Genomic DNA, 25198 nt, shown 5'->3' with positions numbered 1-25198 from the left:
GGCGTGCCTTGCTATTATTCCCATTCTGCAGAGCGGGACCCTGAGGCTCTGAAGGTCAGAGTGACCTTGGGGCCAGAGCAAAGCCGGGATCTGAGCTGAGCTCTGCGTGACGCTAATGCCTTCCCTCGCCCTCCACGGTCGGTAGGGAGGGAGTCAACCAGTGGCCGGCCAGCCACACTGTCCCTAACAAGTTCCCCGGCCTGGGGGACAGCTGGAGGGTCCAGCTGAAGGTGTCGGGGGTCGCCTGCCAGGCGGGTGGAGCCGGCCCATGGTGAGGCCACGAGAGGGGAGAGCGGGACAGGGTCACCTTGGAGCCGGGCGGAGGCAGGCGTCGGGGGCCACATGTGTCCCCAGGGGGGCAGGCACCATCCTTCCAGAGTTTCAAGGGGCTGCTCCTGCAGGGGGACGTGCAGCTGCAAAAGGTGTGGCTTCAGCAGACTGGCCCTTGGAGGCCTCTCACTGGAGGAGCAGGTGGCGGGTTTGCACCTGCCCAGAAAGGGCGCCCTCAGGCTTGAGAAGTTCAGAGGTGGGGAGAAGGGGTGGTGGGGAGACAGTTGTGTCTGTATTCTGGTCGGGGAAGGCACGGGATGGAAAGGCGGACAGGCCTGGTGGAGGGTCCACTCCCCCAGAGCCCCGCCCACCAAGCCCCTCCCCTTCCGCTCCTGTGGTTCCTGGGTCCTGGCTCCCCGCCAAGCGGCAGTTAAAGCAATGGCTCCCTGGGGCCCCCCCGTACTTGGCAGGCTGAGTGAGTGCCCAGGGACTGAACCCCGGCCCAGGTTCTGAGAACACCCTGGACCGGTCATCCTGGATTGTGTGGTCTGCCTGTTGTCAAGGTGTGTGTCCCTCCCTGCTTTCCTGGAAGGCAGGGCCACGCCCACGAGTTCCTTTGTGCGGCACCTCTTGCAGGGCTGGAGGGCTCAGCAGCGGGTCCGGACACCTGTGTGTCCTCCGGCTGCGTCCCCCACCTCTCGGAAGCCGCCCCGGCTCGTCCGTGCTGTGCGATGCTCTCGGCTGCTGGCCCCTGCCGGGCCACCCTACCTGGGTTGCAAGCGGGGGCCACGAGCTTCCTGCAGGAGGCGAATCCAGTGCTGGGCAAAGCTGACCTTCAGTCGTCTGGGACTTCGAGCCCGTCCCACCGTTCGCCGTCTGCATCCCCAGGCCTCCCCCTCCAGGACAGAGGCCTGCGGAATTGCTGGGGGCCCGCCCGCCGGCGCCCTTCCGCCTCACCCTGCCCTCCCACGCCAGCCCCTTAGGACCCTGGAGAAAGCCTCTCTGGGCTGCCTCCTGCCCCTCCCCTGCAGCGGCCCTGCCCGCCCCCTCCGACTTACTTCCGGGGCAGCAGGGAATCCTAGAGGGATGCGGCCCCCGGAAGGTGGGCGGGGTGCCGGGAAGTCCACCTCGGTCCTGCACCCGGTGCCGCGAGCGGTTGATCACGTGGCGACGCGCCCGTACTCTGGATGGTGGGAGGCTCTGGCCACCGAAGCAAAGTTGGAGCTTTGGGGTTTCTTTCCTTTAAAAAAAAAGCAAAAATTCTGTGCCAAGAGGCAGCTGGTGTGGCTTTAGACTGTGTCTCCAAGGGGGAGCCTGCAGCCCCCTTTCTCCCCATCCCCACGCCAGAGGAGGCCGGGTTGTCAGTGGCTTCCGTGTCACTGGAGTGACCTGCCCCCGCCCGCCGGCCGCCCCCTCCGCCGGCCTGCGGTTTCTCCGCGCGGGATGACGCCCGGCCGCCGCCGCCGCCGCCGGTGGCATTGTGGGCTCCGCGGAAGACCGAGGGGGGCCCGCGTTCCCCCGGAGCAGAGGGAGGGGTCGCCGCGTCTCCCGGTACCTGCGGCTGCAGGGAGCACAAAGAATGTGATGTTTTTTTAAAGCCCTTCGAGAAGAAGAAAAAAAAAAACAAAGCCTGCCGCCTCCTGTCCGCTCCGGCTGACTTCCTTGCGCCGCCCTGGATGCTGCCTCCGGCCCGGGCTCCGTAACGCGCGGCCTCCTCCGTGCCCGCGGGCCACTTACTTTCTCTGCTTTCCGCTGCCCAGAGCCAGCCCGCGCTGCCATCACCATGTATGACTCCTGCCTCCTGCTCGCTCCCGCTCTGCCTCTGCCCGGCCCCCCCCTCCGAGCCCGCCTATCCCGTTAGCCTGCCCCCCAGCTGCCTTCACTCCTCCTGCACCCGGCTTGCTTGCCTCCATGCTGCCTGGAGCCCGCGAGCTGGGGTGATTAATTGGCTATGATGATGAACGTCCCCGCTGGAGGATCGGCCACGGTGATGATGACGGGCTACAGTAATGGGCGCTATCCCCGGAATTCTCTCTACAGTGACTGCATCATCGAGGAGAAGACCGTGGTCCTGCAGAAGAAAGACAATGAGGGCTTCGGATTTGTGCTCCGCGGGGCGAAAGGTAAGAGCAGCGGCTCCCAGCCTGGATACATCCACATGTGTGTGTGTGTGTGTGTGTGTGTGTGCACGCCTGTAGAAAAAATGTTCCCCGGCTCAAAAAGAAGCCCTTTTCCTGGGGGTACTCGGTTGCTAGACAACCATGTTCTTTAACATTCTGCCTGTTAAAACATCGGGGCTTCCTTTAGGAATATTTTTAATTTTCTGTACACAATATTGCTCGCTCTCTCCCCCCCCCCGTCCCTCCCTCCCTCCCTCCCTCCCTCTCTCCCTCCCCCCACTCTTTTCTTTTTAATTCCTGGGTTTCATCTGTGTTTCATGGTTTAGTTCAGCCTGATTGTGGCTGGCTTCGGAGCTCCTGGTCTCAGATGCCCAGAATTACCCGGTCCCGAGTTTTGGGCACCTCAGAACTGCCCCGTTCTGGGAGTGGGCCCCAGCTCCGAGTGCGGCAGGCGTGCGGGTGCCCGCCTCTAAGGTGACTTTGCAAGATGGTCCCCTCCGCCGTGGCCCAGCCGGCAGCATACGTGTCACGTGGCCTGCAGTGAGGGCTCCAGGAACGTGTTCCACGGCAGTGCACCCACTGCCAGCCCTGAACTTGGGGTCTTCCCTTTCAGAATAAAACAAAATGGCATCGCGTCCCCGTGCGAGGAGACATCTGTGCCCCGCGTGTGTGGGGAAGCCGTGTGCAAGTTTGATCTCGGAGCCTCCGTGCCACGCTGGGGGTCCCGCACCTGTGCTGGCCCCGGAGGCCTCCTTCTCCGGTGGCAGCCCCACCTGCTCAAGGCCCGGGCTGCCCTGACAGCAGCTCGTCCAGAGGGAGGGAGAAGAGATACATCTGTCCCCCGTGTGTGTCCATGACTGTCTGTGTGATATCTCCCCTCCCCCGACCGAGGCCGCCTTCCTCTTCCCACCCGCCACCCCCGGCCTCACATGGCCACCCAGGAAAGTCCACCTCTTCCCCTAGAGTTTCCCTCTGCAGCTCTGGGGCCCAGAAGCCAACACTGGCTCTGCTGAGGAGTGGGGGCCCAGCCCTCCCATGGACGCTGGCCGCACAGTGGCCACAGAGAGCCGGGCTCCCAGCAGAGAGGATTCATAAGCGGATTCCAAATCTGCAGCCACCCACTGGGTCAGCGTTCTGTTCCGTCCACGCTCCAAGTTGAATTCCCTTGGTAGCGAGTCTACGTAGATGTAAATTTGGCGAGCAGTTCAGTGTGGTGTTTCTGAAGCTCCATGTGGTTATGGGGGGAACTTTTCCATTTATAGAACTGAAAATGTTTAGTCACTGATGCTTTTAAAGAAAATGACAGGCGTGTACATACAGACATGGACAGGGGAGCACGTTATCCTGCGTTCTCAGCGCAGAGGCCAAGAGGGATGGTGGTGGCACCAAAAGGCAGTTGGCTCCGTCGCTTGACTTGGTGTTGACCCGTGACCAGGAGTACCAGCCCCTTCCCAGGGGAGAGCTGGCCCGGGCCACCCCCTTCCCACGGAGATACAAGGGCCTGCTTTCTCCCGGGGTCCCGTGGGAGGCCTGGGCTACCAACTTGGAAACATCTCCCAGGCTTGTAACGCGGTATACCTTGTCTTCCCAGCGGATACGCCCATCGAAGAGTTCACGCCAACGCCAGCGTTCCCAGCCCTGCAGTACCTGGAGTCCGTGGATGAAGGTGGGGTGGCATGGCAAGCCGGACTGAGGACTGGGGACTTCTTGATTGAGGTAGGGACAGCGGTGTTCATATCCTTCTGCTTGGGGAGAGTGCCGCCTCTCGTGGGGTTGGGGTCTGTGGTCTTGGCAGCATGGTCACTGGGCCAGATCTGGGGGCGGGCATGGAGGCTGCCGTGGACCGGGGTTGCTTGGTTATTTCCACCCACGGTGGATGCCATCTTCTGAGGACTGTGCGTTGGGGTTGTCTTTGAGACTGTAGCTTTATCTCTTTGGAGGTTTAAAATGTATGTAACTTGGCCGTTGGTCTTGAAGTAGGAGGTAGACGGAAGAGAAAGGTGGTTGCCGTGATGTCGGGGACACGCGTGGACGTGTGGTTGTGACTGTATGAATAGACCCAAGAGGGGCCATGGCCCGTTCTTGTGTCACGAGGGCAGGCTGGAAACCGCTGTACTCTGGCTGTTGCTCACGTGAGGTCTGTAGCGTTGGTGGCCGAGAGTCTGTTGATTTTTAAGTCGAAGTAACTGACCGGTTGGATGGATGATGGCCTTCCAACACCAAGGAGCCTGGGCAAGGTGGGTGGCTGGAGTTGATGGTACAAAAAGGAAACTTTGAAACTCAGACGCTGGGAAAACTAGCTTTTGCTAGTAGGTGGAAGGAGGGAGAGTCCTCTTCGTTTAAAAAAAATCTCACTAGACGTGAGTGCCCGGCTGCTTCAAGCCTCACCTGGAGTCACCATGTTGGTGTGTCTGAGGTACCAAGCTGCCGGCACACTTGAGCTCCCCGCCTTTTGCATGTTTAGGTGTTACTTTCAAAGGAATGTGTTACCCTTTGGAAATATCAAGAATAAAAGACTATGTTATACCTTGAAAAAATTATTTCTAAGAGGCTTGGTGAGCTCAGATGGCCCCCGTTGGGAGTTCCTGTTTCTTGCAAGAGCATTCCTTAGGGCTCACCCTCAGCCCTGTCTCATCTGCTCCGGAAATCCACCTGTAGGTGGAAAGAATGGGTGCGTGGTGTCCAGCCGGGCACTCGGTGCCTCTGCCGTGGGGCCGGCCAGACACTTGTTCGTTCTGGAAAGGAGGAGGTCCAGGCCATGGCGAGACGGCGGCTTAAAGCCATTTCTCTCCACGATGCCTAACCTTCCAAGGGTACTTTTTGAGCTGCAGTTCTACTCGTGATCTCCTTGGTGTTTCTGGAGACTATGAGAGTGTTGGAAACCCGGAAGGAAAGGTACTGTTGGAGGAGAGAGAGCCGTGAAACAGAAGGTGCTTTACCTTATACCAGGCATCGTGCGTCGGTCTCACTCTATGTGCTGAAAGATGTATTTAAATTACTACTGACCAATCAGAGCCTGGCTCGGATGAAGAATTGCACTCCTTTGGATTCTTGTCCACTGAAACTGTGGGATGCGCACCCAGCATGGTGGAGACTGAAACCCGCTGTGGTTTCATGAGTTAACTCGATTTGTAACCTCATGAAAATGCAGAGAGACTGGGTTGAATCATCTTCTGTAGGTTGCAGTTGTGATGTAAGTCCCCTTCGTGTGTGTGTGTGTGTGTGTGTGTGTGTGTGTGTGTGTGTGTATGAGAGAGAGGCAGAGACAGAGAGAGAGACTCCAGTAAGTTGCCATAGCTGTTGCTGGTTTTCGGTTTTAAATAATAAATGAGGGCTGCAGAGGCGGGAGCATCCCTGGTTGTTAGGCTCATCAGATTGTTTCCTTGATAAACTAGTCAATAAAAGAAGCGTGGGACGGCCGCAGAGCGTTTGCTGGGCCCACCCCTCTCCCAGGAAGCAGACGTGCCCGCAGCGCACACCTGGGCCAGGTAGAGAAGGCATGCCACCTGGTCGGATGGATGGAAGGCTCCATGGAAATTAGGAGCGTTAAGAGTTTCTGCCCTTCTGTTTTCCAAGCGCCTCCTCTGACATTGCTTCTAACCTCTGCTGTGCAAACGTATTTGCCACTTTGGAACAGCATTTATATTCTGGGCAGCCTCTGAATTCCAGGGTTCCAGGAATGACTGGCCCTGAGCTGCCTTAAGGTTATGTCTGTCTTATTATGTCTCAAATGACCTGAAGGAGATGTGGGCCCAAAACAGCCCCAGGCCCTACAAGGCTGCTCACCACGGGTCCTACTCTAATGGGGAACACAGTGGGCCGGCCGGTGTGTGTGGTGGGGGGCCTGGGAACCTCGCTCCTCCCACTTCATTCCAAGGCTGCCTCATGGGGCTCAGAAATTCTCCTTTAGGAGCTTGGGTGTAAAGGACTATCTCCACTGAGTTGTTTTCCCAGCTGCCGGATTCCGCCACTGGAATGGTAAAATCGTTTATAGCCTTATAGGTGCATGTTTTTTCCAACAGAAGATCTTTCTGTGTTTTTTAGTGAAAAGCTTCAATCGTGGAGGGATTGTTTTAGACAGACTCACGTGTCATAGGTGGATCTTTGTTTTGACCGGAAGCCATCCTGGAGCCTGGGGTTTCCGGGCTCTTGGTCAAGTGCAGGGTCCTGTTTGGAAGCTGCCCCGAGGGCGGGCAAACTGTCCACATCTCCCCACATCCCCCCCCCCCACCCCGCACCCTCCCGCAAGCCTTCCTTTCTCTTTGCCATTGGAAAGGAACTCAAAGCGTGTCCGACTTTTACTTTCACTTTAAAAACGCGTGCTGCAGTGTGAACTCTGGGACCAAGAGGCAACTTCTGAAGTGAATGTTCACTCTTCCGAGTCTTCAGCTGCTACTGAATTTCATTTTTCCTTCTTGGACTTTGACGCACACACGGTCATCTTGCCGGCATCGACCCTGTCGAGGGTTTCCTTTGTGCGTGCCTTTCTTAGGTGCTCGTCCTCTAAAGTGTATATCTCTCTGCCTTGCCCTTGGGGAGGAGTCTGTTCTTTTGTTGTTGGTATTGTTTCTTTGTTGACCACGCCCCTCCCTCCTGCCCAAAAGCCAAAGGTCTGAATGAAATTGTGTGGAAAAGGCTATCTTCCAGTTGGGAATTAGGATGAAATAGATGGGCCCTGGTGCGCCAGCAGGTTGTCATGAAATCTCATCTCAGGGGTGGAGAAGGGGAAGTGGGCGCTCCGTGCATGGAGACACTCGAACAGGCGGCTCTGTAGACCGTGTGTGTTTACAGTTTTCAGATCAGCTTGACGTGCCAGAGTCCCCCGGATGGCTGATGACACTGAAGCTTCCCCAGAGAGCTGTTAGGGGCAGCGGGAGTGGACAGGGTGGGCGGTGGGCTCTGAGTGTCCCTTTGGGGACCTGGGGGGGCGGGGAGTGATCCTCAGAGAGGTGGGCCGGGGGCAGTGACAGCCCAGAGGGAGAAGCAGGCGGGGGAGTCTGGGCAAGTTTTCTTCCTGTGCGGGTCACATTTAAGGTTGGGGCCTCCACCAGCCAAGAATGATTAAGGACCAAAAGGAAGCCCAATTCAGACTGGTTTAAATAACAGTGAGACGTCTCGGAGAGTTGCCGTCGAAGCTGAGAGGCAGTCAGCCTCAGACACAGTGTGTTGAATACTCCGTCTGCTATTTCTTTGAGATTATCTCGGTTCAAGCTCCTCGACCACAGGAGGTGGGGCAGGAGAGACCGCTTGCCGGGAGGAGTCGTCAGGAGGACGTGGATGGGGTGACAGTTTTGCATGAAGTAATTAAGGAGACTGGAGGTGGGGGTGTCATTCTGATTCCTGCAGGGACTCAACAAACTGGAGTGCCCGTCGGCCTCACCCAGTGAAAGCCGGCTGGGCACCAGGGTAGCCTGCAGACCTTTCAAAGACACTGAGACCTGGGCTGAGCCCACACCCACAGGATCGGAACCACGAGGCAGGAGCATCAGCGTTTCTAGGGAGCTTCGGTGACGCCGCCGGGGGTTCCGCTGGGCAGGAAGGGTGATGACCGGCTGGCCTCATTGTTCTGGCTCTTTGAACATCTTAATTTAGCGTTCTAACAAAAACACAGAAGCAGGCACCGCGCTGGTCTCACTGGCTTTCTTCCACAAGCCTCCCCATTTGGAAACTCGAGTTTTGTTTCTTGCGTTACTTTCGTAAACTCAAATATCCTGTATCTCAAGAATTGCTCATACGACAACTAAACCGTAAACATCTGAAGAGCAAACAACATTGACAGCAAATACAACCGAAGGCCCGTGTCCTTATTCGGAGTCATCGAGGGTGTATCTGCCATGCACTGCAGTGTCTCATCCGACCCTCACAGTAATCCTGTAAAATAACATTGGTATTATCCCCATTTTACAGATGAGGGGACTGAGGCACAAAGAGGTTAAATCATTTGCCCACAGTCACGCAGCAGGGGAGCTGGGATTCCAACCCCGGCTGTCTGAGTCAGTAACACCACAGCTCAGAGACGCTAGGAGATGTTTTGATGGGCTGGATGTGTACATGGGCACAGAGTAAGAAGAAACACGGGCAACGAGAGGCCAGTTTTTATTTTCAAATTAGCAAACACTTTTTTGATGACTATGCCTGTCGCTGGTGACAGCACTCCTAGGTTGCCATGTGAAAGGATAAATTGCCGTAAACCTTTTAGAAATTGACGGGGCAGGTATGTGATGAGAGCCATAAAGCTGAACCGGGAATTTGACATCGAGGAGCCCATCCCCCACCCTCAGGGAATGATCTAAAAAACAGGCAGAGATCACAGTGCGGCAAAAAGAAAAGGGTGGAGGTAGAGGGGGGTGGTGAAGGGGACACCATGCATCTGTTGTGGATTTATAAGAAAGCATTAAAAATTATGCTTGCAAGAAGTTCTCCCTACCAACAGGAAACGGTTACCTCATATTAGGTGAAGAGGACAGAATTAAAGTTATCTGCACAATAGCCTCTAAATGATACCACCTCCCCCCAGTATAAGCATAGGAAAGAAAGGAGAGAAAGTATTAACCCCTAGGTGATGGGATCCTGTGTGATCATTTTCTCTTTTGCAGACTTCTCTCTATTTCTCAGATTTTCTAGAAAGACAGTATTAACTTTTGACAGGGATTCATTTCACAAATGGAAAATTATTCCTTAGAAGAAGCCATCTCAGGCAGACGGGCAATGTCTCAGCCTCCGTGGCCACAAGGAGTTACTGTTTGCTTTCAGGTCAACAGCACTGTGGTGGGCGTTAATTATTCTCCTGGGGCCAGCACGCCCCAACCTGATGCAGTATGGGAGACTCCCATGGTTTTTGTGATTGTTTTCTTAGTCCTGAAGTGGCCAATCTCGTTTTGTGTTAATTTCCCTAAATAGGTTTTCCCTTGCAATTAAAGCAGGCAGCAATATCCTTCCTCCTAGGAAAGTGATGCTTGAGTTTGCTAATTACTTTTTCCTCCTATTAAATACTTGCACTAAAGATGGCCTGGAACTGTTTTATAATCTCAGTTTGCATTGAAGTGAGGACGCTGAGGGATGCCCTGGTGTTTTCCTTAGAGACCGTTTGAGTACCTTATAAAACGTTTGTCAGGCTGCTGCTTGGGAACCAGGACTTGGAAAATGTAACACAGATCCTAGCTGCATGTTTGCCCAAACCTTTACTTTCAACCCAGCTGGAGGTATGAACAGTTGTTACAACCTGGTGATAACCGGTCAGCCTCCCCAGCTTGAAAATTAAGTATTACACGGAGGAGAGTAAATAGTAAAGTCCAGGTGATTCCTGATCGGTGGTTATGCACATCATCAGTCAGCACATGCTTCCTGGGTCTCAACATTTCCATCAGCAAATTGGGTGGTTGTGTGAATTAAGGCACCGGAGATGAACTACAGTCCCTTGGTGTATCCGCGGACGATCGGTTCCAGGACCCACCGCAGATGCCGAAATCCATAAATGCTCAGTGTCATAGTCAGCCCTCTGTATCCGAGGATTCAGTATCCACAGGTGTGGAACCTGCAGATACGGAGGGCCAACTATATAGTTATTGAAAAAATACGGACATGAGTGGATCCAGACAGTTCAAACACGTGTTGTTCAAGGGTCCATTGTATGTGCCACCCGAGCTCTAGGCACGCGAGCTGCTGTTAACCCCTGTCTTGTTGGCTAGGAGATCATGCAGGGCTAGCGGTGCTGGGCATAGCATCCCATCCGTATTTGTTGTTGATCATCTTCTTGTCCTTCATCATCATTAATGGTGCCTGACTCAGGAGATGAAACCAATGATGATTAGCTGAACCAATAATAAATGATAAGTCACACGTAGAGGACGTGGTTGCCAAGGGGGAGGCGGGGAGGGGGAAGGAAGGATGGGGAGTTCGGGATTAGCAGATGCAAACTAGTATATATAGGATGGATAAATAACAGGGTCCTACTGTATAGTACAGGGAACTATATTTAATATCCTGTGATAAACCATAATGGAAAAGAATCTGAGAAAGAATGTCTGTATACCTATAACCAAACCATTACTGCACAGCGGAAATTAACACAACACTGTAAATCAATTATACTTCAATTAAAAGATAATAAGTCATAATGTTATAATAATGACAGGTGATTGTTACCAGCGTCGTTTCCAGCATGTAGCTGTTACAGAGCACACCCGCCGCGGGCCAAGCACATGCAGTCGGGCACTTCCAGCCAGGAGCGCTCCGGCTGTAGCTGTTACAGAGCACACCCGCCACGGGCCAAGCACATACAGTCGGGCACTTCCAGCCAGGAGCGCTCCGGCTGTAGCTTCGTGGTGCCTCTCTGTGGAGCGGACATCAGCTAATGCAGACACCCACCCCGCCCCACCCCAAGCCCCAGATACCCTTGGCAGGCACTGCCTCCGGCTTTGGCTTGAACCTCTTTTCCCCCGGCACTCACTGCGTTGCTCAATCCTGTTTTGGCACGAGTCTGGCTTTAGGTAATCTTGGAACTCCTGTTCCTGATTCTCATTTTACCCTCTAGCAACAAATCCCAGAGACGAGGCCAGAGCCCTTCGTGGTCTCCCCGGTGCCAGCATTCCTTCTCAGCCGCGCCACACCGCTCACTTTCTCTGTCTGGCCTTCCAGGGTATCGTGAGAGCCTTTGTCACATGTCCTGCTGGTGGCCTGTGTGGCTGATCTAGGAACTCTACCCACCGCCCTCCCCCGCAGAATTCCTCGTATCTTATTTAAGTCATTTTAAATGGGCATTTAATTCAATAACTAAGTTAAAGAGTGGGTGCCAGATGTTGGCAGGAAGCTATAGGGCGACTGGCGAATCCTTGACCTTGAATCATGTTGATACTTTGGTGGTCAAGTTTTGTCAGTTTCACGTTAAAAGACAAGCAGGTTCCAGTGGCTGTCCCGGGTCCCTCCGAACGTGGACTGTCTCCGTTCTGAAGCTCTGCGGCTTCTTGCTGTGCTGGTTTTGGAAAAGACCTGGGCCCCCTGGCTAGCTTCCCACTCCAGCCCCCCTGCTCCTGGGCTGCCAGCACCTGAGCTACTGTAGGAGGGGAGGCTGTGGCCATCTTGACCTGCCTCTCTATCACCTTGCCGAGCCTTTGCTAAGGTCTAAGCTTCCTGCTGTCTTCTCAGTGATGGTTGAAGAACATTCCTTTAGTAGCAAAAAAAAGTCAGCACAGAGGAGTTTGGCTAATTTTGTTGTTTTTGCCTTCAGAATATGTCAGTGCCCAGGGCAAACGGCTGTCATGAAAGTCTTTGCCCTCCAAGGCTCCTACCACTGGGGTCTTTGCTGTCCGGGGCCATAGCACTGAGGTCTTTGCTCTCTGAGGCTTTAAAGAGGGCACTGCTCTTGGGAAGCCCCTGGAGGGCTGGGAGGCTGGTCCCCTTTCCCGCACGTAGACATAGCTCCTCCTGTACCTAGAGAATAGTTCACTGTGTCCTCCATACTGACTGAGAACAGGTGGTCCAGGCTGAGGAGTAGCCCAGAATCCTGCTGAGAAGGTGGATGCGGGTGGTGTAGCGATTGCAGATGTGAATTCTTGGCTCGTTCATTTTGGGGTTCTAATTTGAAGTATCAGTGATTTCAATTTCAGGCTAAAAAAAGATTCAGAGTCACTTCAGGGGACCACGGCTGCTGTGCTCAAGGCTCCGCGGGACTGGCAGATGGCAGTGCGCTGGGTTGGATAGGGACAGAAAGGAGCCACGGTCAAGGGCACAGGCTGTGCAATGTGATCTGGGTTTGAATCCAGGCTCTGTCGCTTCTTCACCGTGTGAACTTGGGCAAATCTTTCATCTCTTGGCCTCAGTTTCTTAAACTAGATAAAAATGTGTGTGACGCATGCAGTTCCTGGCAGAGAGAGCTCTCGACCATCAGTGATACTTGTCTAAGTCATTTTTGCAACTTCATTCATTCACTCCCGCAGCACACATTGGGTGCCCACCAGGTGCTGGGCTGGCGTGCAGTTGGGAGAGAAGGCACGAATCAGACACAGTTCCTCGAGGAACTCACAGTCTGGAAGGAGGGCAAAAAGTAGGGTATGGTGAAGGCCCCCATTTAAATCAGGAAAAGGTCTTCATGAAAGAGGTGGTGTTGGCTCAGTGCTTTGGTAAGTCGGTGGGGTTTCGACGGGCAGAAAACTAAAGAGGAAGGGGTTCAGAGAAAGCTCAGGGGGTCAGGAACATTCAGGGGGGGTTGGAGAGTGGTCAGGTGTTGTAGAGCTGAGAGGCTGGTCCAGGGAGGGCCTGGAATGTCAGTCTAAGTAGGTGCAGCTATGTATGGCTGGTCAGTGACAGGGAGCAACAGAAGGAAGCGGGGGGGGGGGGGGGGGGGGGGGGGGGGGGGGCATGACTGGACCTGTCCAAGGTACTGAATCTCTGTGGCGCATGGAGTCTCTGCAGGGTTTAGACCTGTCCACGGTGCTGAAATCTATCCAGGGGTCAGACCTCTCCAGGGTGCTGAACCTGAGAGCCGAGAGGACGGAGCCTGCCATCAGGAGGAGCCTGGTGCAAGGGCTCAGCACTTCCCCTCCCGCATTCCCTTCTCCTCCCATCTCTGCGTCCTGTGTCCTTGGCCTTCCTGGACACAGCAGCTTATGATTCAGTGAGTGTGCTTGTCTGCTTGGTGGAGACATCTCTTCCGTGAGGAGGGGTGAAGGGATCACTGCGGTTAAGCATCTGTGCCGTCCTGTGCTCTAAGCCAGCCTGAAGTCTCCGCTCACACATCACCTTCTCAGGGAGGGCTTCCCAGCCTCCCTCTGGTCGCCCCCGACACTAATGCTTCCTCCGTGTGCTTCCTCAGTTGTCCGAATCTTCTCGTGTGTTGGGTGGTTGAGTTATGTTTCTCTCCTTCCCAAGAACGCCTGCTCCCTCTGGGCTGGACAGTTTGCTGACCTGGTCTCTACTGTGTGTCTAGTACCCAGCACAGTGCCTGATACATAAAAGAGGCCCCAAGACACGTTCAACGGTGGACACTCCTGGGAAGTAGGTGTTTTATGCTCATTTTGCGAGAGATTATGTAGCCTGCCGGGACCCCGCAGGGAGATCTGAATCAGGTGACTCCCAGGCTTGGGTCTGGTTGATACCCTGGGTAAATCCTGGGTCACTGAAATGTAATCTTATAATGATCTTCCTCAACCCAGGAAGGATGCTATATATCCAGCCCCAGTGTACACAGGGTGAGGTTTGCAGAAGGCATGGTGAGCTGAGATCCCCACATAGGAAGCTTCTGGATCAGTCTTCTCTGGTGGGCCTCTTGATTCGCCTGTAAGGAGCCCTCCTGGGTCTTTTCCACCTGCCCTCCCTCCCTCCCTTCCGACCACTCACCCACCTCCCAGTGAGCGCTGCAGGCCCTCGTTAGCACTGAGTTGTCTCTGTCTGCCCTTCCCTTTTGTGGGGAGTTTCATGATACAGTGGTTAGGTTGGCAGATGAACGGAAGGAAGGCCTTGTGCTGTATGCCCTGTAGGATCTTTTAACTGATGGAGTTTGTCGGTCTTGGGCATGAGGGTGTGTGTGTGTGTGTTTGTGTGCCAAGAATAAATAGAGTTGAAATAAGAAGGAACGGGGGGGGGGGGTCATGGAAGGCCACAGTGACCGTCTGATGCTGCAAAATCCTGGGGATGGTCTCCTTGCTTTTGTGCCATGAGGCCAGCCACCCGCCGGCCGGTTTCCCACTTCCCTCTCCCCGGGGCCTTCGGTTTCGTATGGCAAGGTTTTCAGTGCGCATCCTCTGTGCTCGGCCCTCCGTGGGCAGGGCTAGGGGTCCTGGGGATGAAAGAGGCCATCTCTGACTTGAGGGGCCAAGTGTGTGGGGAGAGGGAGGCCTTTAAACTTGGCTGGCGTGCAAAGGGAGGAACGGGTTACTTGGGCAGGTGCAGGAGATGGCAGATCAGCCTTGACCTTGGCCCTCTCTCCCTGGTCTCCCAAGTGTGTGTCCTACCCCCTCCCACCCCCAGCACTTGCCCACACTGCTGCCTCCCCCTCTCTCCCCTCTTTCCCTCCTTCTCTCACACTCGCTCTCTCACGGTTACCCCTCTTCCGCCTCCCCTTCCTCCAGCAGGGTAACTCTGGCTCGCTCTCAGATCTCTGCCCGGTGGACCCTCCTCCGGGAAGCCTCCCCAACATTCCCCATGACACCTGCTCACTGTCAGCGCCTGTCACTGACCCTGCCTGGCCTGGAAGCTCCACGAGCTAAGGAGCCACCCAGAGCTGAGCACGTGGCAGGCACTCGGTCAGTATCTGTGAAATGATGGAAGGCACAGCCTGGATGAAGCCTCAGAGGCAGGAACGCGTGGGAATGTGTGGGGAATGTCGGGAGGTCCAGGACGGACAAAGGAGACGGGACCTGCAGACCAGGGAAGGCCTTGAGGACCGAGCTGAGCGGTGGGGCCTCACTCAGTCACTGGAAGCGGGCATCTTAGCAGGGAAGTCCATGGCCTGTGGGTCACCGAGCCGGGGCCTTGTAAAGAAAGGGGGTGGAGGCAGAGAGGCCAGATTAGAGGCTGCTGCCCTTGAGAAGCAGGTTAGAGCAGGACTTAAAAGCACAGTCCCAGGAGGCAGCCCACCTGGGTCCAAATCCAACTCCTCTACCTATGTGCTGTGTGGCCTTAGGTAAGCCACACAACCCTTCTGTGCCTCAGTTTCCTCATCTGCAAAGAAGACGCATAGTATACACAAGAGGAACCATTACTATTGTCATTGCCGTTGCTGTTAGCGCATGGGAGGGATACAGAGCCTTCCCGACCAGGCCAGGCCCCCCCTCTCCCCCTAGGCAGGGTCTCACTGCCCGGGAACCTCTCCCCATGGAACCCACCATTGTGAGGTCAGGTGTGAGCCCCAGGACCCCCAGTGTCCAGCACGGGTCCTGGAGAGCTGGGGTTGGGGCTGAGAGAAGGAAGGCAGGAGGGCAGTGCTCTGCCCGTGAGCTGACCAGAAACCAGCTGCCTTTTGTGGCCACCCGTGGCTGCAGGCTGCTGGGAGCTCGGTGGCGTGGCTCCTGGTACAATGACTTGAGTTTCTAGATTTCTCCGCAGCAAGGATGCCGGACTGAACATCCCATCCCCACCCCCCACCCCCCGCCCATTCCTACCGTGTCTCCAGCATCGGCTACCAGTGCTAACACACATGCCTAAGCATTCCGCGTGTACTGACTCGTTCAGGCATCATCAGAAGCCTGTGAGGTGGGTTCTCGCACCGTCCCCGTTTCTCAAATGAGGAAGCTGAGGCACAGAAAGGTCCGATTAGCAGGCTCAGAGTCACAGAGCTCCTACAAGCTCTACCAGCTGGGTTTCCAAGGAGGTCTGGGCCCAGCGCCATGTTCTGACCACGTAACACTCCTGCCTCTCAGACCTTCACACTGTCACCCAAGGAAAAGGTCGGGGAATGCCACCAGGAGACAGGGTTACTGTAGCGAGGTTTACCTTGGGTTTTTATTTCTTTACGTGTGTCCGTTAGAGGTACGTTTTGTCACGTGTGTACACACGTGCACTTCTCTCCCTGTGTGTATCGAAATGCACATACCTGAGAATTTATCATTTAATCATTTTTAAACATGCAGTCGAGCAGCATTCAGTACCTTCACAGTGTTGTGCAACCATCACCTCTGTCTAGTCCCAGAAGATTTTCATCACCCCAGAAAGACAGCCCCTGGGCTTCCCTGGTGGCGCAGCGGTGGAGAGTCCGCCTGCCGATGCAGGGGACGCGGGTTCGTGCCCCGGTCCGGGAGGATCCCACATGCCGCGGAGCGGCTGGGCCCGTGAGCCGTGGCCGCTGAGCCTGCGCGTCCGGAGCCTGTGCTCCGCAACGGGAGAGGCCATAGCAGTGAGAGGCCCGTGTACCAAAAAAAAAAAAAAAAGAACAGCCCCATAGCCATTTAGCAGACACTCCCCATCCCCCCACCTCCCTCAGCCTCAGGCTACTGCCGATGTGCTTTCTGTCTCTATTGACTTGCCTGTTCTGGACTTTTCATGTACGTGGAATCCTACAGCACATGACCTTTTCGCCTAGAATGTTTCCAAGGTCCATCCGTGTTGTAGCCTGTGTCAGTGCTCCTCCTCCTATGGCCAGATAACCTCCCATTGGTGGTTGAACCACGCTTTGTGTATCCATTCATCGGTGTTTGGGTTGTTTTTACCTTTTGGCTATCTGTGAATGATACTGCTGTGAACAGAAGTGGACACGTATTTGTTTGAGTCCCTATTTTCAGCTTTTGTACCTAGGAGTGGGCTTGCTGGGTCATAGGGTAACTCTTTGTTTATCTAAACGGCTGACCCAGCCTTGGGTTGAATCAACGGCTGTTCAGTGAGCACTTAGTAAATAACCCTCTCGATGCTGGGCCTGGTGGAAGAAGCCTAGGAGCAGGGGAAGGGGAGCCAGCCCAGCCCATTGGAGCCAGAGCTCAAACCCACTGGCGACATCACTGCTGGACGGCATATGCTGACTGCAAACAGCATAAACAACAGTGAGGACAAGACAAAGGGAGATGCTTGAATTTCCTGAGCACTTCCTGTCTGCCAGGCTTCACTTCTGGGATTTCACGTGCTGAACCCACTTAACGCTCAGCTGAGTTTGGGTACTCCTATCAGCAACTTTTTCTGCACAGGGAGGCTGGAGCACAGAGAGGAAGACTCACCTGCCTACAGACACACAGCGAGTGAGTGGCAGGGCCGGGCTGTGGCCCAGGCAGGCGGCTGCTTCAGAGCCCACATCGTGAACATCTCTACCACATGGCCTGGAATAGGGAACGGAGTAAAGGGCCTGGCCAGGGAGGGACCGTGGTGGGCTGGAGGGTCGGGGAAGGCTTCCTGGGGTGCGGGATAGTAGCAGAACCGACTTCCCAGGAGAGCGTGGGATGGGAGATCCACACAGAGCGCCTTGCCCAGCATCCACAACACAACTGACCAAGGGGCAGGGCCTTGAGAGATGGGGGCCCGGGGGACAGTGGGGTAGGGACATCTCCCAGGGCTGCTTGGCACCCAAGCTGGTCAGGGGAGGCAGGACATGCCTCAAAGGGCTGCATCTTCCCCGGGCGGGTAGTGTTCATCTAGAAGGCATGTAAACCTGTTGCCCCTGGATTTACAGAGGCTGAGACGGGAGATGATAGAACCAAGGAGGACCAGGGGCCAGAGGGACCATAGCAGGGGCGGCGAGAAGGACTATGGGACAGGTTGTGAGGACGGGCATATGCCTGGTTCTGAGTGGCCCATCATCTTGGAGGTCATGAGGTGGGGGGAATAGGAGAGCCTAGAAAAGGGACACCTTAGATGAAGGAGGCGTGGGTTACAGCGTCCAAGGGGGCAGTGGGGACAGCAGGGTCAAGAGCAGGAAGGGCCGGTTTCAGCTTCAAGTGATGGATGTTCACCCAAATAACGGGGTTCACGGCCACTCGGTCAGAATATGCAGCTGCTGCTGGTGGTCAGCTGTGTGCGGGACACGCCAGTGTCTCATTCCACACTCCTCCCAGCACCAGGAGCTCAGTTCTGCTGATGGTCCCATTTTGCAGATGAGGAAGTTGAGGCCCAAAAAGGTCACGTGATGCGCCCAGACTCACACAGCTCTCATGGTGGGGCTCGCTTGACCCTGGAGCGTGGACTCGAGGGCTGCAGTGTCCCCTGTCATATTTTCCCAGGTGGATCCTACTGCCCAGCCTGGAGGCCCAACTGGAGGTTATGAAATAGTTCAGGTCTTGAGGGGAGGCACTGACTAAGCGGATTGAAAGTCCATGGAAGGTGAAGGTCATAACTCATTAGAGGACCCCTGGGGAGCTTCCTGGAGGAGGTGAAGGGACCTGTCTTAAAGCAGCAAGGGAAGTTGGTTAAGGATGGGAGCAAAGCAAGAGTGCCCCATCTCCTCTGTTCTCGCCAATGTGTGTTATTCCAGAACTTTCTCTACAACTGACACACCTCAGTCCAAACTGGTTCGGCGTGCAGAGGGAATTTACTGGTTTGAGTAACTGAAAATCCCAGAGATGTTGGCTTCAGGCTCAGCTGGATCCAGGTGCTCAGGGATGTTCCCAGGGTCTTACCCCCTCTCTCTGTTTTCCTCTGTGTTGGCTTCACTCTCGGGTGGGTTCTCCCCGTGAAGGTGGCAGATGTGGTTTCCAGCAGGTGCAGGTTCTCATCCTGTCCACTGAAGAACCCCAGCAGAAAGAGAGCATCTCATTGGCCTGCTTTGGGTCACATGTCCATCCCTGAGCCAGTGATTAGCTAAGCCGCTGGAAGATGCTGATTGCCCGAGTTGGATCACATGCCCTCCCCTAGGCCTTGGGCTGGGTCAGCCCCCTTGGCCACAAGGACTGAGAGTCGGGGTAGGTGGGCTCGCAAAGGAAGGTAGAGTTTCAGGTGTGAGAAAGAGGAAGATGAACCGCTGGGTAGGCAGATTCAGCAGAGTTTGAAACTCATTTTAGGCATGGACTGAACACGTGGGATCCAGTGTGTGTCTGGGTTACATGTCTACAGACTTACTTTGAGCAACTGTTATGTAGGGCCAGGCCTAGTGGCTGGGGAATCAGAAATGAATCAGACCCAGTCCTTCTTCCCAAAGACCACGGCGTTAGACTCTCCCCCAGGCCTCACGCCCAAGAGGAAGGCATCCATCACACGTTAGTATTTCCTCCGCCAGCATTTTCAAAGGGAGGGAAGGAGTGAAAACTTGAGCTGGAAAACAGGAGGAGTCGAGGGAGGACAGAAGCTCCTGGCTGTCCCCAGCAGAGCTGAGAGGGGGCAGCCCCGGGGGCCGCGCATATTGGGAGAGATAAGCTGTGGCCACACTATGCATTAATTTTGAGGGTGGGGGGCCTGGTTGGGCACCTTTGCTTGGGCTGGGGGGCAAACTTGCGATAAGTGAGTGTCTCTGTCAGCTCAGGCTGCTGTAAAAATTACTATCTCGACAGGGCAGCTTAAATAGTAGACATCTATTTCTCACATTTCTTTTCTTTCTGGAGACTGGGGAGGCCAAGACCAAGGTGTCGACTGATTCAGTTCCTGGTGAGGCCTCTCTTCCTGGCTTGCAGACGGCTGTCTTCTTGCTTTGTCCCCACTTAGTAGAGAGGGAAAGAGAGCACCTCTCTGGCATCTCTTCTTGTGAAGGAACTAATCCCATCATGGGGGCTGCACCCTCATCTAACCCTAATCACCTCCTAAATGCCCCACAAATACCATCACATCGGGAGTTAGGGCTTCAAGATAAGGATTTGGGGATAACACACATTCAGTCCACAAGAGCATGCTTGGGAAATGAGCTCCCGGGGCCTTTGACCTGCTGTGCGGGGCGAGGCCACGTCTGATGGACAATCTTTCCAGCCGGAGACTCAGTCAGTTACACCGAACGGCCTCCCTTGGGGAGGCATGGTAACCAGGGAGACCAGAAACGCTACCGTCTCGGCCCCAGGCCTCAACGTGCGAGTTGCTGAGGTCCACACGGGGCTGGAACGCTCTGTCCTTGTCTCATAAGGGAGGTGACAGTAGCGCCTTCTGCACCCTAGGCTCTGGGGGCTTGGTCAGCACGACGACCTTGCGAGGGAGGGGATGGGTCAGAACTCGAACCCAAGTCTGGGCTCCGGGTCGGTGGTTCTTGACCACCATATGGTCTCCTGGGAAGGTGGCCCTGAGGGCTGGCAGGGAGCCTGGCCGCCTGCACTGGGTCCCGGGCGTGCTTCGAGACGGGGGCGTGTCAGTCTCTGAGCGCAAGGTGACTCAGCCCAGGGGCTGGTGGCAGGCACACGCGTCATGACCTTGTCGTTAGGCAGCAGTCCAGCCCCTGCAGCGCCGAGTGAGCCTGTACCGATTGGTTCCCATTCTCGTGTCTGGCCCGGCCCCCCCGTACCAGGAAGAAATTGTGTTTGTTGTCCGTTAATTTTCCAGGAGTGTTTTTTAATGAGCCTTCTGGATGGAATTGCCTGTTTTGGTTTCATTTGGAGGTTTTTTTGAGAACAGGCTGTGTGCCCAGCAGCCCCCTGGCCAGCCCTCTCCATACGCACTCTCATCACGACCTTCTGATTAACCCCTTGCTTGTCCATCGCCCCCGCTCGGCTGTGGTTACCTTAAATAGCCAGTGACCTCCTTCTTCATTTGTTTATCAAGATACAGGTGCAGGTATTGGTTGGCACAGGGCATGGGCTATTGTTTGGGAGATAAACGCATGATGGAAGGAATTAACGGAATGATCACAGCAAAGTGGGGCTCAGCGGCCGGGAGGCTTGGCCAGCAGGTCTGGGCATGGATTCTGAGGTCGTCCTCTGTCTGGCTTTGTTCATACTAAGCCTGTCTCTGGAATACTCTTGCAAAAGGTGTGCTTTCAAAGGTCCACCTTCCTCTTTACTTACAGTAGGAAGGGGAGCATTGCCAGCTTGCCCAGAGAGGGAGCTGACCCGCAGGGAGGGGCTGCGGACTCTGCCCTGGGATGGGAGCCCCTCTCCGTTCTTGCCACTGCCCCCCGAGGTGTCCGGGCTGGGAAGCTTCGGGAAACAGAGGGACGGGGGCCAGGAATTCCAAAGCCGGGGTAGAAAGGCTGTGATTCCACTCGTAGCAGGTCCCTAGAGGAGTCGAAACCATAGAGAAAGTAGACGGTGAGAGCCAGGGGCTGGGGGAGGGGGTCGGGGAGTTAGTGTTTAATGGGGACAGAGTGTCAGTTTGTGACATGAAGTTCTGGAGATGGACAGCGGGGGTGGCTGCACAGCAATTTGAATGTGCTTAATGCCCCTGAGCTGTACACTTAGAAACGGTTAAGATGGTGAATTTTGTGTTATGTGTACTTTACAGTTTATTTTTTATTTTTTTATTCTTTTGAAAGAAAGAAAGCAGTATTCTTGACTTTTTAAAAATACCCTGAGACCACAGGTGAGTCATAACTGTTCCTTCGGCTCTGAAACGGATCACCGATGCCCCTGTCCGCTGTGCATGGTCCTAGGGTCACACAAGGCATGGACGTGCTCTGTGTCGTGCGTGACCTGGCCCACCGGGATACGTGCCTCTCACATGAACGAGCACGTTCCCTGCAGCATCTTTGAAATGGTGATAAGATGGGGAAGACCCCGGCAGTAGGGGTGAGTCAGGGGAGCTGCAGGCATCCTGCTGGCCACTCTTTCTCCCCCGGGCCGCATCTCAGAGGCCCCTAGAGGCCTCCCGGCTCCCAGCACTCCTGCCTTCCCCCATCCCCCGTCCTTTCATCAGCTTCCTGTGTATTCAGGGCACTCAGCACCACGTGGCATAGTTTATATGCATATTTTATTGTAGGTCTGTCTCCCCGGCCCCAGAGGGGGCCGTAAACTCTAAGAGGTCAAAGACTTTGTCTTTTTTATTCACCTGGCACGTAGCAGACCCTCAGTAAATCCTTGTCAGATGAAGGAAAACTACGCAGAAGTTCAAAAGAAAGAGATGAGTCTCTGTAATGGCCTGTATGGGAAAAGAATCTAGAAAAAGAGTAGATCTATGTATTTGTATAACAGATGCACTTTGCTGCACAACATTGTAAATCAGTTATACCCCAATAAAAATTGAAAAAAAAAAAACTTGCAACCTAAAAAGTAAGAGGTAAGTGCAGATACAAGGGATCCCCAAAATGTAACCCTACGTGGCAGACGCAGGTTTTAGAACAACCACTATAGCATGGAAACGTTTATGCTTTCTTTAAAGTGTTCAGAGATACTGTACGCATTCTCCGTACTGTGAATTTCCCGAGGGAACATGAATGTGTGTCAAAGTTCTGTGATAACCGGGTTCCCTGGGAGAAGGAGATGGGCACGGGGGTGAGTCAAAGGGAGGCAACTCCTATGAAGTGCAAGTTTCTCTACAACTTGTATTTGTCGCCTGATGAAAGTTGAACAGACCGGCAAGATTACGGCTGGCGAGCCTGAGGGTCACACCGCTGCATCGTTCCCGGTCTCTTAAGGCCTTCGGGATTCTTAGCCGCCTTCCGCGGTGAGACTCCTGTTCCAGCTGTGAATCTCCAGGAAGTGCGTGCCCCGCTTGCTGTTTCCCAGAAGATGAGGGCAGGTGCAGGCAGCCGCGGGAGGCCTCCCTTTCCGGCTGGTGTGAGCAGAAGGGGACACTCTTCAGCTTTCCCTGAGTCGTGATCACGAGCCACTGTCCCCATAAATCAGGCAGAACCTCGTCCTCAAAAGCGGTTCCCCCGGGACGCTCCAGCAGGCCACCTTCTGCTTGGGGTTACGGCTAAGTACCGCCCCCTCCCCACCACGTCATCCGCCGTCTCCACCTGGTCATTTCTCCCCGGCGCTGCAATTCGGGATTTAAGTTTGAATCGAACAGGAAATCAAAGTTATAAAGCCCGTGGCATTTTCGGCCACAAAAGTGTACCCGGAAGCCACAGCCTGACTGCTCCCTGCTCCTCAGAATGGTATCAGGGCACAATGCAGGAATTGTCGGGATGACTTCTCCTGGCGTCCTTTTAAAGAGACCCTGATGGCAGAAACTGTGAATCTGTCCAAGGAGAAAAACCAATGAAATAGCCTCTGCCCCGGGGACAGTGCGGACACACAGCAGCCCCGGCCCCTGTCCTTCTGACCTTCCCCACGCTGGCGTCCGGTCCCCCGTGACCCTCTCCCTCACCCTGCAAACTCCCAAGAAAGAATGTGAAGGTACTCACCCACAAGAGCCAGCGCCGATGACAGTCCCTAGTGCCGGACCCTTGCCCAGGGACAGCTGGCTTCACAGGACTCCCACCGCATTGGACCTTGTGTCGCGGTGGTAACGCCAGACGCTGCAACAAACAGGCCCCACGATGAATAATGGCTGTAATTTGAACAACGGAAGTTTATTTCTTGCTCCTTTCAAGTCCCTAAAGGATGCTCCCAAAGGGCGGCCAGCCCTCGTCCACGCTGTGATTAGAGACCCAGGCTTTCCCCATCTCCTGGGTCTTCTATCCCCAATATATGGGCGCCCGGGTCGCCAGGCTCCACCACATCTGGCTGGCTAGTTACTTCCCCCTACGTTCCGCTGACTGGAATCCCATGTCCTGGCCGTCCCTCACTGCAGGGGAGGTGGGGCCCTGGTGTCCCTGGGCCATAAGGAGAGCAAAGGGTCAGTCTCGGCCATTGACGGAGAAGTGCCTTCTACAGGAGCCTGTGGACAGACTTAAGCACTTTTTTTTTTTTTTTTTGCAGTACGCGGGCCTCTCACTGCTGCGGCCTCTCCCGCTGCGGAGCACAGGCTCCAGACGCGCAGGCTCAGCGGCTATGGCCCATGGGCCCAGCCGCTCCGCGGCATGTGGGATCTCTCCGGACCGGGGCACGAACCCGCGTCCCCTGCATCGGCAGGCGGACTCCCAACCTCTGCGCCACCAGGGAAGCCCGACTTAAGCACTTTTAAAAGAAATGCATCGTAGAAAAATTTACCATTAAAAGAATTCTGTACAGTATTGGGACTTCCCTGGTGGCGCAGTCGTTAAGAATCCGCCTGCCAGTGCAGGGGACACGGGTTTGAGCCCCGGTTCGGGAAGATCCCATGTGCCGTGGAGCAACTAAGCCCACGCGCCACAACTACTGAGCCCGCGTGCCGCAACTACTGAAGCCCATGCACCTAGAGCCCGTGCTCCACAAGAGAAGCCACTGCCATGAGAAGCCCGCGTGCACCGCAGCGAAGAGTAGCCCCCGCTCGCCGCAACTAGAGAAAAAGGCCACGCGCAGCAACGAAGACCCAGTGCAGTCAAAAGAAAAAAAATTCTGTCCGGTATCTATTGTTACTTTTCATGAGGAAATGGCCAGTATGTGACCTTAGCTGAAATCTTATAAGTGGAGCAAAGAGGCTCTTCCTGACCCTCTAAGTCCCGTCCCGGGTGGGCACCACTAGGATGCTGGTCAGTCGCACTATCGGATTAGCATCTTCGACCCCATTTTACAGATGAAGATGGTGACGTTTCCAGCGATTGAGCGGCTCACTCAAGATTCCAGAGCCCGGACTCGAGAGCGCTCTATGGGCATCCCGCCCTGGGGGTGACTTCCTGCCTGACCCCCAGCCAGAGGGGCAGCTCTGTGTGAGCAGGGGGCAAATCAGGCCTCCCTCGGGCCGCAGCTCTGCCCAGTCGGTCCTCATGGGGCAGAGGGCCAAGGAGCTCTCCGGGGTCTCCTTTATAAGGGCACTAATCCCATTTATTAGGGCTCTAGCCTCGTGACCTAATCACCTCGCCAAGGTCCCACCTCCACCCACCATCACACCGGAGGGTTAGGATTTCAACATAGGAATGTTGGCGGTCAGCAGGGCGGGAGGGGACACCAACATTCAGTCTATAGCAGACGGACGTCGAGATTTTTCTAGCAAATCTCCACATTGCATATGTTAGTAATTGTTCAGATTTTCTATTACCATTACGACGCTAGAAACTCAGAGTGAACAAAACGGGGCTCCCTTGGCCGCCTCTGATCCAGCAGAGCACCTCCCATCAGAGGGGGTGGCGGTCCGTTTGTTCGGAGCCTCCTGGACTCTCTCTCTGCTTCAGTGCAAAGGGGGAGAGCTTCAGGCTGACTCACTTGCATCCCAGCTCCAGGGATGGTCGGCAGGGAGACACGGGGCCCGTCCACACCCTCAGCCTCAGTGCCCTCGTCTGTAAGTGGTGCCAGGCAGGCGCGTGGTGCGGGATTCAGTGACTGCAGGGGTGGCACGTCCCGCACGGAGCCCGTCCTCGGTCACCGGAAGCCTCTCCTACTCCCGCCTTGGCTTTGGGAGTCCCCCTTCCCGGCAGCGTGTTCTTCATGCTGGCAGCCGGCGGTGTCTCCTCCGCCAGCCCATTCCCCCCGGACCCCGGAGCACGTACGCTCCCTGCGCAGCGATGATTAGTGTGTATTTACCAG

General features: G+C 55.1%; 1 protein-coding gene across 1 annotated transcript; it reads left to right on the top strand.

Moving 5' to 3' along the window:
• Positions 1 to 2059: 2059 nt before the first annotated feature.
• Positions 2060 to 24347, top strand: LOC117313246 (SH3 and multiple ankyrin repeat domains protein 2-like). Its single transcript, XM_073809455.1, has 3 exons — positions 2060 to 2393; positions 3982 to 4106; positions 24201 to 24347. The coding sequence occupies exons 1-3, from the start codon at positions 2222 to 2224 to the stop codon at positions 24345 to 24347; spliced, it is 444 nt and encodes a 147-aa protein (XP_073665556.1). The 5' UTR covers positions 2060 to 2221.
• The last annotated feature ends 851 nt before the right edge of the window (positions 24348 to 25198 follow it).

This window comes from Tursiops truncatus, chromosome 8, assembly GCF_011762595.2.
Source record: "Tursiops truncatus isolate mTurTru1 chromosome 8, mTurTru1.mat.Y, whole genome shotgun sequence".
In the NCBI taxonomy this organism is placed as follows: domain Eukaryota; kingdom Metazoa; phylum Chordata; class Mammalia; order Artiodactyla; family Delphinidae; genus Tursiops; species Tursiops truncatus.
The sequence above is the reverse complement of the archived record's forward strand: the minus strand, read 5'-3'. Positions and strand labels throughout refer to the sequence as shown.

What these genes read in the sequence shown, in the direction of transcription:
- LOC117313246 (XM_073809455.1), top strand. Translation starts at nt 2,222, where the DNA reads ATGATGATGAACGTCCCCGCTGGAGGATCGGCCACGGTGATGATGACG. An exon ending in TGTGCTCCGCGGGGCGAAAG is followed by an intron (nt 2,394 to 3,981) that starts GTAAGAGCAGCG and finishes TTGTCTTCCCAG; the next exon opens with CGGATACGCCCATCGAAGAG. An exon ending in CTGGGGACTTCTTGATTGAG is followed by an intron (nt 4,107 to 24,200) that starts GTAGGGACAGCG and finishes GGGCACCACTAG; the next exon opens with GATGCTGGTCAGTCGCACTA.